Consider the following 17,031-nt stretch of genomic DNA (forward strand, 5'->3'; position numbering starts at 1 on the left):
CAAGGGTGGAGGAAAATTCTCCTCGAGGTTGCTTGTTCATTCGAGGTTTTTGAGTTAGTTGGCACTCTCTAGGTATACGATTATCGCGAATCGTCCCGGTGGCGCCATACCCATTTTGTTTTAGAGTATATAAAAGATTGGGTCCAGTGAATAAATTATCCATGAATAAATTAAATCGAAATGATTTATTGACCTTTTTTAAATCGTCAAGCATTTGTTTAAGAGGTGCAGCACATTTACCGAAATATTTTTCATATTCAGTATTAGCCCTCGGATTTTTTCCTTGATAAATTTCGAAGTTCACCAAATATCCGCTTGGCTTATTTAGGCACCATATTTTGTACCCGAATCTAATTGGTTTGCCACGGATAAATTGCTTACATCCGTGACGTCCGTAATAACGTATCATGGATTCATCATATGACAGATTTTGTTCGGGTACGAAGTGCTCTAAAAATTTATCTTTTAAATAATCGGTGAGGGGCCTCAGTTTATACATCTTATCATTTTGATCGACTTTGGTGTTATCGGCGACGTGCATGAAGCGACAAATTTGCAGAAAGCGATCTCTCCTCATCGCATCATGAACCATTTCATTTCGCATGTCTTTAGAAGATTCCCAATAACTTCGTTTGGAAGGAAGTTTGTTGTAGCCACTCAAAACTAAAATAGCTATGAAAACCCTCAATTCTTCCACAGAAACCTGTGGGTCAGGATGATTTCGAAAAAGAGAATAATTCGTTATCTCTTTAGAAATGTATCGCAATAATTCATCCGTGAAATAAAGTTCGAATAGTTCATGATGCATCTTATTTTTATATTTTGTATAACTTATTTCTGGGAAGCCACGCTCAGTAAATATCAAATCTCCATCACAGAATGTCGGATCGGGTGGAATCGCATGAATATTCAATGAAGGTCTATCAGGTTGATCGGTGGAAAGAGGAACCAAATTTTCCCTCAGAACGTCATGGTTGTTGTCTATATTTGCCTCTATTCCATGGTGCAATTCAGTTTGCAGATCTTCTTCAATTCCTCCAATTCTTCTCGAGTTTGTAAGCCTTATTTCAGCTCCAGCTGTGAGCTGCCGAGCGCTCAAATTACCAGCCAAACCACCGTCGTCCTCATCAGCTGAGTCTTCATCGGTTAACACATGGCTATCTGGAGGTTCTATAAATAATTCCGCAACCTCAGTATCAGAATCCGCTTCATATGCAAGATCTAATGCTTCTTGCAAAGTAATCCCACTTTAAAAAAGTAACAGATAGTATAATCCAGTTTTCCTGCAAAACGCCTAGCGGTCCCATATGGGAACATCTGTTTTTCAGTGCATCTAGAGATGAAAGTCTGAATGTTTTCAAGAGTATCATACTATCAAAACAAGCTTTGACGTCCCTAGTTACACTGACAACAAATATAATCACAATTTTGTCAGAATATAATGAATTTTTATACTTACACGAAACGCACATTCGACATATTAGGAAACGATTTTAAAACAGCACGCACCAATACCACTTGAAAAGAGTAAAATCAGTGAAATAAGTCTGAAACAGCACCTATGTTTGTCTTCGAAAGAAACACATTGAATGCAGGCGGCTGCACATGTGTTTCTATCCCCACCATTCGTTTATGCAAGAAGCCCTTTACTGAGCCCATATGGTGACGCTAGGCGTTAATGGGTTAACGATATCAATGTTCTGACCCAAATTCAATGGAACCCAGAAAAAAAATCGAGAACTGGGGCCAGTGAATGGAATTTTTCAAAAACTGCTGTTAATAAAATAGTCAAGAGACGCGAATACAATGATTTTAAATTTGAATACCAAGCCTTGCAAAAATTATATCGTAATGATCTCAAAATAAAGTTCGATTCTGTAATTTGTTTCAACGGAACAAATGACAAATACAACAATAGTGATACCTCGCGAGAAAATTGAGAATGTTTTGGAAGGTATTCAAGGAGATCAAACAAGCTAATGTATGAGAAGTATGGGTTCCAGAACCGTAAAGGGCATTTTACAAAATGGTGGACATTTCGAACATTTACTCCATTAATTTGCATTTACTTTCGAATAATCATTTGATTTCTCTTTCACTGAATGATACTTTCGTTTGATTATTATGAACTGAAATATTTAGATGATTATTATAAAAGAAGAACCAAGAAACCAGTATACTGATTTCTTGTTTTAATTCTATTATATTCCATTTAGTTCGAGATGGGTAAGTTGATTTTCTTATCGAAATTTATTGCATATTGCATAGTTCATAACAAGTGAGCAGTCAGTAAAAAAGAAACCTTTTTCATGCAATTCATAAAAAGGATTAAGAAATAACACCAGGAAATACGATATTCCCTATCCGTTTAACGTTGAGCTTTATTTCATCCCTATAATGGATTGTTATCTATGACAAGTTGAAGCATTCATCAGTTTTGTCATTTTTTCTTATTTGACCTGAAGTATCCTTCGATTTCCGACAATACCATTCCACGAAATCGAACTATTGACCTTATCAAGGACGAAGCGCTACGATCCAAATAAGATAAGAAACTCTATCATATTTCCGCATCCTTTCAGAAATGGTTTCATAAAATATTTGTTTTCTCCAAGAAACACCCACAAGAGACCCGAATTCGAGCATTTTATTGCTTGATAAACGAATTCACGCCGGTGAAGAAAACTATCTGAATCCGAAGAAGTAGAATATCTCATGTCGATTGCTATCTGAATAAATCTCTTTTGGTTTTATACGCTCCGGGTATAAATTTTATAACAGCTCGTCAAAAACTAGATGATATTTCCATAGATAACTCAGTTTTTCTGGGAGTTACCGCGAAATTTCGTTGAACCATAACGTAGTTTAATAACGAGCGTTTAGATATTGCAGTAAAATACTGAAATACTATCCGCCGAATAACTCAATTCGCTTCAATAAAATGTTAATGAATAGGAAATATTGGAGGATATGAGAATTGTGCAGGTGTTGAGAAAATTGGAAAAATTTTATGATCACCAACAGAAAGAAGTAAACAAGCTGGTTCTGTTCTTTACTCCCTATTTATCCATCTCTATTATTTTTGTTATCTCAAGACGAAGAACACAACTAATAACATCAAAAAAGAAGTCAGAAGCTTTTCGTCGTTCATGAGCAATTAATATATTTCCCTAAAAGGTTTTTGAAATTGTTCGAATTCAAGATTCATGAATTGCTACGTACCTGGATGAACCGCATCAACAATCGAAATCAGTGTTATTTGCACCATCAAAACAGTTAGGGGCACCTGCAAAAAAAAACTGTTATAAACAAAAATTCAACAAAATTTTATTGAGTTTGATCCAATTCATAAAATATTAAATAACTCAGAAGATGAATCCTACAATTCATGAAAATAATAATATTCAGTATTCCCACTGAACTTCTATGTGAGCCTACCCTGAATTATATGTATAAGAATTTAAAAAACAACCAATATAAATCTACAATTTTTTCTCCTTTCACTTCATAACGAAAATATTTCCTCTTGAAGAATTTACCTTAACTCAGACGAAATATAGGTACTTCCCCTGATTTCAAGGTGAAATTTAAAAAATCTCAAATGATTCCAATCGAAGAGTGTATTTCATTCGTTAAAATCAGATTGTACTGGAACAAGAGTGCTCTATCGGAAGGAGTGGAGACGCTGTTCCATAACGAACACAATTTCGTCGAAATCACAATCCAGATTTAGCTACTTAGAGTATCGGAGCATGCAAAATCGGATGAACAAAATCATGTCTATGGATGTGGATGTGGATATGGAACATCGGTGTGAAGGATCGAATTAAACTGATGATTATTTGATAGAACATTAAATTTTGTTTGAATTCATATCCTAAATGCTTGATAAAACTTATCTTCCTCCAGAATTTTTTATTCAACATGAAGGTATCCTTCATAGACCAACAGTCATTTTCGTTCCGCGAATTTTCAACTTTTCCACGATAATTTTTGCATGCAGCATCCGAAGTAGAACACAGATTTTTGAAACAAATCTTTTTTTTTTGAGATATGTATTCAGCGTTTCGTATTTTCAATTTGTGTATATTTCGGGCTATAACTATTTTCATATTGAATGAAACTCATGGTTTTTATTATTTATTAACAGAAATCCATGGATTTAAATATTTATTACAGAATTTATTCACATTGCTCATTCAAAAATTTGCTTTTTTATCATATATAATATTCTAGCATGGAGTTTAATGGGGTAGTTCCGCTGAAGGCTCGTATAGTAGTCGGCCATTATGATGATATTCACTTGTCCTTTTAATCGATCTTCCATGCATAGTTTTGATTTCCTGATGAAATCTTTCCCACTTTTCCTAGCTAAAATCATCAAAGTTTTCTGGAAAATGATCCAGTTGGCTGTAGAGATAGTGGACTTATATGTTCAGAATACAAATAGCAAATACTAAAAACCCAATCATTTTAAGTTAAATGAATATATTTCTCGCTTATTCGATATATGTTTTATTTTGAATCAATTCAAATTCAACACAACATACATAGGATAACGCTGATTGTTGATAAAATTTGCACCCATTAACATGCGTTCATATATTGTTTCATCATTATTTCAGAGAGATGAAGTGAAAGCATATAATGATGGCTTCCTGACTGAAGTACGTGGTGAACGGTCTATGCAATCAAGACAGCTATGTATGTTATGTCTGACTATTCGTGTATTGTCCTTTTCTATTAATGATAACAATAATATTTATTCCATGTATCCTAGCATGTTCTTCATATTTTTCATGATGATTGGAAATATGAGTATAATTAAAAGTACCTACGGACTGCAATGTCATATTGTGTGAAAAAAAATTGTCATATTCAAAAGGTCTCATTTCTCACTCTACGAAGATTGTTTACAACAACTTGTGTGGTTCGAAAAATGCAGAGTTCCCTAACTTTTGAAGAACAGTTTATTGTGTACCTAGATCTGAATCCATTTGAATACTGTAGTTGAAACGTTTTAGGAACGCATTCTTGAGTGGTTCAACATATTTTATGAACAATAAGTCCATTGTCTCTCAAATATTAATTAAATAGAACTCGGAACGAACATTCATAACTCGAATTGAATACTGAAAATTTAATGAAAGGCTCTAAAAGCTCTCGGGAAGACATTTAAAGGTGAGAAGCTTATATTTATAGCCACATATAAATCTTTATACGCTGAGATTATTACCCAACGTGCCCAAGAAAAGGTCAACATTCAATATGAAAAGTAATGGAGATGGAGATGCAGCATTTATAGCACAGTGAAGATTTTTGGAAGCTGATGACTGCCTACTGTAAAAATGAGGGACATTTTCTACAGTTTATCCAAAGAATTCGCAAAACTTTTGATATCTTGATATTTTAAGAACCAATTTTTCAAATGATTTCAAGAAATCAAAATTGAGTTCCCTAAACTACATATAGACCTATTAAAATTACGAAAAATGGTTTCTTATCAATCAATATTGGATTCGATCTGTGGTAGGCCACAATTTGTACAACCTCAGCGTGTGAAAGTCCCTAGTGATCCAAATTGTGTGACACTTTTTTTTAACAGTTTCTCCTTAATATTCACCTATCTATCAATATTTACATCCCTTTTCAGTTTACTTAATACGTTGTTGAATGAAAAATATCAGTTCAATTTGACAACCTATTTGACAGTTCCGTGAAAATCAATAAGAAGCTGTTTAGCGTAGGTATATTCTAAAAATTTTAGGTTTGGAAGTTAGAATACAAATTTGAGATTGCGGCGTCAATTAATATTTTTTGTATCACATAGTTCTTTCGAATAGACTCATTCATTGAAATTTTGACAATACTCTCAAATTTATATTGATCATCGTGTTCTTTTCAATTTCAGTAATTGATTTTTTCAATAATTTTCATTTTATACTGTTTGTAGTAGGATGTGATCAGATTTGTTCATACTCGAATGTAATTATTGTTATTGTTTCGCATGCAGACTGCAGAGTGAATTTCATCCCACCTCCTCATTCTTTTCATCATACTTTCTTTTCTGTGAATAGGAATTTTAATACTGACAATAAAAGCATCTCCTCGGATTTTTCCGACGAGATAACTCAATTTATGAAATGAATAAACTAAATTATACCGAAATATTTCAGAGTTCAAGCAAAATTTAAAAAGATAATATAAACATGTCTGTATCTCGCGACAACTTCATAGATAGCGAGGGAATTTAGGAATCGTAGTTGAACATTCACCAGGTCGAGATATACAGAAAGCTCAGAATCTCTTCAACCAAGATTCTTATGAAGGAGATGCTAGCTTTCACTAATTTATTGAAGAGACCGTCAAAGCAATCACTTCTATTCTTTTTTCATATATTCTCCCAAATGATTCACAATATCGAAGGTAATATTTCTTTATATTAAAATCTGAATTTCTACATAGACAATATGAGTTACAAAGGATTCTCTTCTAGATGTATTTTATGAAAAAATAACAAAGTGAAAATGAATACAAAACACTGCTCATGTTTTGAGAATTACAAACATCTTTTTCTACGACTGCTTTGGAAATCGCCTTGATAATATCATTTCAGAAGTTAACATACGATAACCTTAGTATGATCCTCTTCCACAGTTCAGACTGTTTAGAATGATTCAACAAGCTTATAGACCAATGAAATCAACCATTTGAAATAAACCTTTTGATTCAATTTATATTTTTTTAAAGTTTTTCTCAGTTTGGCTTCAAACAGGGTATGGGTACAATAGTAGCGATAACTGCCATTTACTTGTTGGTCCAAATTTATTACGATGTGCAAAAAGTGCAACCTCATATAAATTTTTAAGAATCTGGACAAAGACCAGAAAGACATTAATTGAAGTAATTGAAGTACTCAGAATAGTAGGCAAGAATCGTGAATAATTTGCCAAAGTTAAAAAAGGAAAAACTGCTTATTTGGGCATATCATGAGACATGAAAAGTACAAATTCCTACAACTAATGATTGAGGGCAATGTAGAGTGCCGTACAGAGATTAATAGGAAAGGACTTAAAACAATACATACTGCGAGAATTAGAGATGAGATGGAAAAGGTGATCGCCAACATCCATTAGTAGATAAGCAATGCAAGAAGAATTATAAATTTAATGCATATTATGAATTACCATGGGATGAAGACGTAACCCGCTCTTCAAAGGGTGAAGAAATGAATAGATGATGAATTTGTAATTCGTCATTTTGTGATAGTCCGGTTCAAAATGGCGAATGCGCTAGGTACGCATTTTCATATCAACTAGTCCCGTAATTTGGTCCTTAATTAATGAAAATTCATTATGATATAGAATGAAACAAAATAATTCCCACAAAAAAAAATGGTTGTAGAATAGGATATATTTTAAAACAAGTTGCAGAATGGGCTCCTATTACAACACGAATGCAAATTTCGAATGCATGAGTGTTGAAATTGCCTTCTGCAACGAGTATTAGACGATATTTTCTCTATTTCAGTCTAGTTTTGTGAAATTCAGGTTACAAATCATAGTGACTCTTGTATTGTATCTTGGAAGTTGGTGTGACTTCTAAGGAAATTGACAGATTACGGAATTTGAATTTGAATCGTATGTTTCGAATTTTGAAATAGTTCATTATTGAGTATTAAACTCGGGATTTACGTCTTACTAAATCGATTTAACACCACCAGGATCAAGAGAAAATGCGAATAAAATTGCAAAACATTTCACTATATCCAAATTACATTATATTGACAATTGAAGTGTGTTGAAATTTGACAGAATCGGCAGTCAGTGTCGACAACCACAATGCTGTAATGAGTTAATTACAGCAGCATTTTCAGAACGATACTGAAATAGAAAAATTATTTTGTTTAATTTCGTGTCCGAAGGGTTATAGTGAAAATTCTTAACTCAACTGAAATAGGCTGTTTACTACGAAAGGAAGGAAAACAAACTTGTGTAGATAGTAACATTTCTGGGATCTATACAGGGATTTCTGCGTCGCACGTTCGTATCAAACCGTAAAAACGGACTGTAGTCCTTCCAGGCCTGTCCCTAACATGAAACCTGCCTAACAATATACGCAAACGACCTCGATCCCGTGTTGCCTGTCCGCAGATTAATGTGTAAATCTGGCTACAACAGGATTACCCAAGTATCCCACCCGGATCTACCGTAGATGGTGCGTCCTTATTGACTGAATCAATTTCGGCTAGATTGAGTGCGTTCATCCTTGGAAAAAAACACCGTGAAATTGAATTTGTCAGGAGGTGGTGGCGCGAGAGAAACTTATAGCCATTCCTTAAATAAAATGCGATATTTCGGACTTGGCCTGTAGGAAGAAGGCTGTGCCGAAAGATATATTTGTTTGTTTTCGTTTTGGAATTAGTCTTTTGTTGATGAATTATGTGGAATTCCTGTAGGTTAACTGGAAGCCGGAATAACATGTTTGGAACTCGGTGTAAAAACTCAATTTTGATATTACAAATCGACAATTTGAAACCAAATATTTTTATTGAAATAATTTTGCTAGAAGCGGTGTTTGTTCTAGGTTGTTTTTTCATGTAGGTACCCTATTCTCTATTGACACGTTTCTCTCTATTTTCAATTAACAATTGTATTTTTTTACCATTTCAATAAAACTTTCATCCATTTACATTTTTAGTATTCTACCGCATATCATACATAGAAATACATTTTCGGCATTCAGGGACCAATTGTTCACTGCTGCAATATTTCGATCCGAGCTGTTTTCCTCCCTTTCATACCTTCCATGATTAGCTATAAACAAACGTGATTTCCTTATTTCTTATATGGTTGCCTTTCAACTTAACTAATATATAGTCCTTAACTATGCATATTTCAAATAAATGTAATTTTGAGGAAATAAGGATATGAATGTAGGATCCAGTTATTGTTCCCTGTAAATAATTGAGATGGTCAACAGGATGCTTGGAGACCTATTAGTTTCTTCAAGTGTCGAGGGCATGAAAGGAAGTGTTAATTCTTCGAGGTGTCGAAGATGTGTCATGTCGGTTATAAAACTTAAGAGATATCCTGGGGTTAGGAAAGATCGAAGACAAGACGGTTGTACCAGATGTGTCACATCTTTGTATCAGGTTCTAGTCCTTTGAGAATATTCGATTTCCAAGAATCCGCGAAGATCTTTGTGGGTGGTACGGCAAAAATCTTATTGGACTAGGGGATGGTACTTTCCCTAAGGGTGTGGTCAAGCCGGAAGGAGGGAAGGATATTCAGAGTAGAAAAGTAAGTTCGGTCTAATTGAAGCAGGAGCAAGTTCGGTCGGTCAACTTAAGACGTAAGACGAAAAGACGGTTCGCAGACTGGATTAAGAAGAGTCGCGAACAAGTTAGAGACGAGACGATCGAAAACTTGAAGTACGAAGAAGACGTGATAATCGAAGACGTTTCGAGTAATTAACACTCGAGTTAGAGACGAAATTCAGTACCGTATATACTGTGTTTGTATTGTAAGTGTGGCTTTGTAAATAGATGTAAATAATTCAAAAGAGTTTAATTATTACAAACCCGAACAAAGTCACGGAGAAAAAGACGAAAGGCCAGGTAATCGAATCATACCTCTAGACGATCGATTAACCAAGCCCACATGAATATGAATAGATATATCGATACAATATATTGGAACCAGCTTCCATTTTTGCACCTTGCATTTCGAGTGGATAATCAAGTTATATTATCTTCCTGGCAAGCCTCGCCGTATATCTCAATTTTTCTGATCAAAGCTCTTCCAGTTAAAATAACAACCCATAATAAATTGTTTATGAACGCTACACTGAGTAAACGCTGATGAAATTATTCAGAATATAGTGCACCACATAACGTGAACATAACCGCCGTCTAGCCTGGATAAGGAGTTAATTTCACTAGGAGATATTGAACTTCGTAGCTGGGAGGAACTAACTTCTAGTTTCTTTCAGCGAATATCATCAGTGTTATGATGTTGCGGAGATAGTTCCTGGTGGATATACTAAGAAAGTGCATCAAGAAGATTAGACAGTTAATGTAGGGATGAACTAAGCAATCAGTAGTATATTCTCCTAGGTCGAATACTCTGGATGAAACGGCTTTTGTAATATAACATACAACATTTTTTACTAAAATGATGACAACAGAAACTGAAAATAAATGATTCATAAAATAATATGACTAAGCATTCAATCTTTTGAGAATTGTACACCATCGACACCATCATATCGAAAAATTGGCCTTCAAGAATTTACTGAATCAAAAAGAATACTCTAGAATGTTATTGCGAGAATTGAAGTGAAAAGAATTCTCTATGAGGTTACTGCAAGAGTTAATGTATGGTGGAATGAAGGTAACATTGTAACACGAGATGAATATATGTGTATACAGTTTCATAGATTCGCCATTAAGTAAAAATGTGAATTTTTTTGACTCCAAAACAAATTATCGAAATCATTCATTCATAATTATCATAACCTACGAGTAGTAAAACACTGAAATTGAATGTACATCATTCTTCCTTTTGAGATATTTGTTCAAATTTCAGAAACGGTTATGATAAATTGAAAATTTATTGCTAATTAAGTCACGAAGAACATTCGAACAATATAATTCTCAAGAAAAGAAAATATATATATATATCCTCAAATATAATCAGTTGGTGTTTGTAATAAGGTGAAAATACATGTGTTTTGTGGACTTTGAAATGCTCTTTCCTACTTTTAACTAATAGTGACAACTATTATTTGAGTTGAAATTTCGGAATAAACATTCATAAATTGTGCATTATCAATTCTCATTCAAATTTTTTGAACTCTGTTTTTCCAAATTCATGTTAAGTAAATCGAAAAAAAAACTACGAACCATCGTAGTTTTAATGTACCAACATCAAGAAAGATTTAATTTCAACCATTTTTGACTTCTGATCATTTCAAAATCTCAAATAATATAATTCCTGGTTCTATTTTTGAAGTACCTAATGATGTTAGAATAGAAAATTGATTCAAAATAATTTGTTCATAGTGTAATAGTCACTGAAAAAATTTGAATTTCTGCTATCAAAATGTTTTGAATAGGTAGGTTGAATGTAGGTCTAGGTAAATGAGAAAAAAAAATTCTATCAAAGAGTAAGTAACACTCCATTGGTTGTAATACTCTATTTGAATATATATTGGCTTTATCTAACTTTTCTCATGTTTATAGATTGATAGAAGAAATATCTACTTCATATCTCTATTCATGAAGTAATTTGTATTCCTGATAAAATTGAAGTTATTGCTGCAAACGTATGAAGTCGAAATTAATTAAGCTCCTGAATTTGAAGTTGTTCGACATCGCAGCAAAATTCGCTGTTATTCTGGATAATTTGTACAAAATTACCTCGTATAAGACTAGGGAGTTTGAATAATTTCTGATGATGAACTCTAAGCCACCAGGATTCGAACTCCGAATTCAGATTGGTGTTTTCCAGTTATCACATCAATACTTTCACTAGACGATGAAGGATGATTCCTATAATTCTAATAATTTTGATTAAAAATTTTCCAGCATATAACGTTTTCTATCATTTATTTTAACTTCAGCCTTTCGAATTCTGTATTAGTGCCCATAAAGAGCATAATCATTTTCAATAGTCCAAAAATGAATGAATACATACAGGCCGTACCTACCTACATACAAAATCTTGTCATCTTGGTGTACATAAATAACAATCAGTGCAAAAGCACCAATTCGCCAAATAAATCCAATCATAAAAATCAATAAAGTAGCAACCTATGTCTCCAATTCTTCTGCTGATGAAAACACCTGCCTCTCTTGAGGGAAAAAGGACTAAAAAAATTATACTCTTTTTTATAGTGGAATTCGCACAAGTTGTTTCTAACAATAGATCAATTTTATGTTCTCTCTTTTCCTTCATCCAAATATTTACAATAGAATCTCTCGTCCGAAGTTCTTAGAAAGTTCTCCCTTGAGTGAATATTGTTGTTTGCTAACTTCACGCTGCGAAGAAACAAAGATGCATCATCAATTAACGATTGATTTTTGGTTTATACTCTGATTATTTTTTTGCCAGTAATTCAAATAGGGAGGTAGTAATTTTCTGTATTGTTCAAAAGCTGGTGGGAATATTTTGAGAAAGAATATTAGGTGTATGGCGGAAACAAAGTTCTTCCGCCGTTTTGCGATAGATGGCTGAAGCGGTTAGTGGTAGTCGAAATAAATAGATCGTAGATCTCATGAAATATGCTTAGGTAGTTGTAAACATAACGCCATCGAAATATTAGTGGATTAGGGTCTGCATCATAAAGTTATTCTCGATCAAACATGTCAGCTTACGAGCCAAATTCTCTTCATTTGCGGCAGGTTTTAATTTTCTGCTTTAATATGAAGAAATCTGCGGCTGGGGCTCATCGAATGCTATCAAATACCTACGGTGAGGCCGCTATTAGTGAAAGAACGTGCCGAGAGTGGTTTCATCGCTTCAAAAACGGTGATTTTGTTGTCGAAGACCAGCATGGCGGTGGAAGAGAGAAGGTTTTCGAAGATGCAGACTTGGAGGCATTTCTTGATTAAGATTCGGGACAAACGCAACAAAAATTGGCAGGATCATTGAGAGTGATGCAACAAGCCATTTCAAAACGTCTAGAAGTCATGGGAATGATTCAGAAGCAAAGAAATTGGGTGCCGTACGAGTTGAAGCCGAGAGATGTTGAACGACGTATGTTTGCTTGTACGCCTATGCGAGCGCCTATGTACATAATTAAGAAACGTTCAGTAACGGAATTTCTGAAACCAAAATGTACAAATATGTAATAAGCTTTAGCTTTTGAGATGAGTGAGAAGTATTTCCAATTACTGAAATTCCTTTTAAACATGAAAAAAAATCTGTTTCATCAGTTATTCCATTCATTAAGGGGTTCTTCGAAATTCTCATTATTCTCCTTCAACCATTGTTAATCCACTTCCTTCAAATTTCTCCACTGTGATCTGTCCTGTGCTACCCGATGTCACCCATTTTCATGTCGTTGAGCCATCTTCTTCGAGGTCTTTCCACGCTACATTTTGTCTGTCGAGGCCACCAGAGTGTTAACTCATTTGTCCATCATATTGTGTGACTTTTATTTTTGGTCGTATTCCATCATTTTTTATTCTTTTAAACTCAAGTCCTGCATAGCACGTCCCATATCTCCCTCTTTTACCCTCAGTTTATTTGTAGACTTTGTAAGTGTTATCCTTTCAAGGCTATATGTCCCTACAATTGATATACTGGTGTCAAATACTCTTCTTTTCTGAATTATAAAGGTGTTGTTGTTCATAAATATGTACTTCATTTTTCTGAAAGTAGCTCATGTAAATCTTATTCGTCTACTCAACTCAGATATCTGATTCTCAATATCCAACCTTATTGTACGTCCAAAATAAAGATATTCTGCTACGTTTATGGAATAATAAATAATTCAATGAAGACCGGCTTAGACTAGTTTATTTTTTAGAAATTGACTTCTCCGGAAAGAATTTTTATTGAAACCATTTTTTCATTCATCAAACAATAGTAATTTACGTAACAAGTCCGGAAAATAGGGTTTTTTTGGACGAATAGACAAAATTCCAGGACTCGCTTACGCTCGTCCTGGAAGTCTGTGAGTCTAAAAAAACCATTTTCGGGCGTGTTGCGTACAATATTTTTTCGGCAACCACGAAAAATAACACTATCGCTGCTGCTTTCCATATTTTATTGCGATTACGATCAAAAAACATGCAAATTTTTGACAACTAATTTCATATGAACTGTCAGCCGTTATCTCGGTTGCTATGGATTCTATGATTCTTTTCCGGCCTAGTCCGGGAAGTACGTACTTTCCGGACTAGGCCGGGAAATGCTACTTTCTCAAAGAAAAAGCGTCCGGGTAGTGAGCACTTCCCGAAGTTACGATATATCAGACTCCTTATTCGAATTCTAAACCTATACACTTTCTACTCGTATATCCACCAACATACTACTTCTAAGATTCGAAATATCATTCTGTTGACGGATTAGAAATGACTAATGTTCTAAGGAATCTAAATAGGTACGTCAAATGATAATCGGAATCTCCAGATATAACCAAGAAAGCTATGACAAACACCTGGTGTTTTCATTAGTTAGGTGAATAGCGACAGAATAGACTGAGATTTTATCGTTTGTGACAGTTCTGTGATGATAAACTGAGTCTGTGGGATTAGATCGCCAGAAGATTTGCTAATTCTGATGTTTATTATGCTTGAAACAAGTCGGATTTTAGATATACCTCCTTGAATAGGGGTCTTTATGAAGCATATCTTCGGAGTCGGATTTTTGTTTGGCGCTAACAACTCATTGAAAATTCCGCTTCATTATTATACTTTTATGCTATATAAATTTTTAATTTTTATAGAGGTTTAATCAGTTTACTTGATAATGGATATTGAATATATATCAAAAATCGACAACTTTGTGTCTATTCCTTCACAATAATATATCTTTATGATATACTTGGACAAAAATCAAAATCAAATATATCATAAAGATATAATATTGTGAAGCAATAGACAAAAAGTTGTCAATTTTTTGATGAATATAAATTTTTAATTTGAACGAAAAAAAAGGATATTATGCTTTTTATGCTTGGAAGAATTGAATTATGTGGCTGGATTTGTGAATGTTAGTAGGAGGCATATGATATGAAGTGGTGAAAATTTGTTATTTGATAGTCTCACCTTCATTATAGTTTTGATGATTGCCGAGACCTTTATTTTCGAGCTTTGTTTCCAAAATAAACAGAATATACGAATTGAAAGGCATTATACGCTTCTGAATATTACCCCAAGCATCTCGAACTCTAAGATGAAGTTCAGAACTTATACTTGAAGATGACACCTTTACAAACATCATAGCGGTGTTCGCCCTAAGGCAATGATTTAATCACTTCAATATTCTACGCATCCACCCATTTTCCACTCTACTTATATTCGCGCAGAATTCAATAAATTGTGGTTTTTAATGCAATATATGTGGCAAATCAGATAGAACCATTTTTTTATTATGGTTTTTAAAATTTAAACCCATTCTCAATTTTATGCAGATTATTAAAATGTTCAACTTTTTCGGGGAAGTGAAAAATAATTGGAATCAATAGTGTCATATATTGTTTCAATGAAGTATTGAAAAAATTTCAAATGGAAATTTCAATTCAATGCAGTTCGTGTTTTACGAGCAGTGTAAATTTGTTCATTGAAAAAAAAAACTGGGACTAGGTATGCTTCCAATTTTTACGCCCTTGATCACAGAAACTGAACACGCTATTAACTTGCGAGTGACAATTCTTTATGAATTCTCTAATGGTTTCAAACAATTGCATCAAATTCACGCACAGATTAATTTTTGTCCTACTGTTCTGAAAAAAAAAGAACGTCTGGAAATTCACTGGAAAGGTTACGGACAAAACAGCATTAACTCAGTTATCAATCGTTTGCAGCGAAGCAGTAGAGATAGTTAACATCAGGAAATATGGTTTCATTTCACCATATTCGGTTGGAATTTTACTCATACATTTTCAAATATATTTGAGTTCTCTTCAATCTCCCACATTCCTCATATGTTTTGATACGAGTCTATGTCTTCAGGCCATTTCCTACTTTGTATTCCTATGCATCTGTTCCCCTTAATGTGTTCTTTTAAAATATTTAAAATGGATGTAGTATGAAGTAGCCTGAAAATTTTGCATAAATTCCCTCGGGGAAATACCGCAAATTGGAACACAGTGATGTAGTGGTATTTGTTCATTAATGATTGACATGGAATTTCAATATTAAATTGTTCAACTATTCATTGAAACCATGGAAAACGTCATATGGATAAAGATAGACGAATTGGCGGAAATTTCTACTAGATACCAAATAATCGTCTTCCAATTGATACATCCGTTTAATAATTAAATAAATAATATTTCGAACCAAGATAATGAAGAACAAAACATTTTGCTGTTTCCGAATAATCAATGACAATACACATACATAAAACAACAGTTTAGCAGAAAACGTCAGAATGTCATGTAATGTAAATGATTCAATGGAACGCATACATTAAGATATATCAGACGGAAAATCCAATGTCGATTCTATTTTTTTATCGTAGAATACGAATCTATAATGAAATGGGGATTCCAGTGAAAAATTCCAAAGTTTTCGCCCTTCCTCCCACAAAAGTGAAGTGAATGGAAGAGGTTTCAGCATAAGTGGAGTTCCCCTTCAAAAACATCAACCTTTCGTCCGAAATATTTTTCCGTAAGATGTTTCCTTTTCGATATTTTTGATTGATTTTCTTAGTATACCATAAGGGAGCTACTGAATTGAAATATTTTCACAATGAAAGTAACACCACGAAAAGTTATCAGATAAGGTTCACGAACTATGTATCCGAAGCCAAATATCAATGGAACTGCAGATATAGTTAACCGACGCTCGCAGTTCCCTATTTCATGGAGGATACAACGGACACGAATGGGCCAAACAACCACTAGCGTACATAACCAATTCGCAAATGAGGGTTGATTATGTAGATTCAATTGATACTCCAACAATACCCAGCCACACCACATAATTCACGTTGTGCCACAAATAACGGTATGGGTTCCGGACGTAGGAATTCCTGTGCATACATAGGATGGTACTGGTTTGGAAGGGGGGGTTGAAAGGAGTTCGGTTTCATATTCAGGCAGTTTTCATAATGAAGTGTTTTGGTAAGGCAAACAAATCTGTTCACGTGTTGGAAATCGGGGAGGATCTGGAATCGGAAGTTTGTTTAGCCGGAGGGAGTAAATGAAGGGACGGTTTGTTTGCGAATATCAATTTTTCCATAGTATTTACGGGCATTGTATTACTCAGAACGTTCCACTCATATTCGCATCGACAAAACTGAGTCTGTACGAAGAACGACCCAATAGACTCTTTGAATACTGCATAAAAGCAAG

General features: G+C 34.1%; 1 protein-coding gene across 1 annotated transcript in view; it reads right to left on the bottom strand.

Moving 5' to 3' along the window:
* LOC123675511 (suppressor of lurcher protein 1) overlaps positions 1-17,031 on the bottom strand; it is a 230,051-nt gene that overhangs the window by 204,176 nt on the left and 8,844 nt on the right. Inside the window, exon 2 of the mRNA XM_045610872.1 lies at positions 3,223-3,286. Within this exon, the coding sequence (XP_045466828.1) occupies positions 3,223-3,286 (64 nt within the window). The remainder of the gene's footprint in view (positions 1-3,222; positions 3,287-17,031) is intronic.

This window comes from Harmonia axyridis, chromosome 3 (assembly GCF_914767665.1).
Source record: "Harmonia axyridis chromosome 3, icHarAxyr1.1, whole genome shotgun sequence".
NCBI classification, from domain to species: domain Eukaryota; kingdom Metazoa; phylum Arthropoda; class Insecta; order Coleoptera; family Coccinellidae; genus Harmonia; species Harmonia axyridis.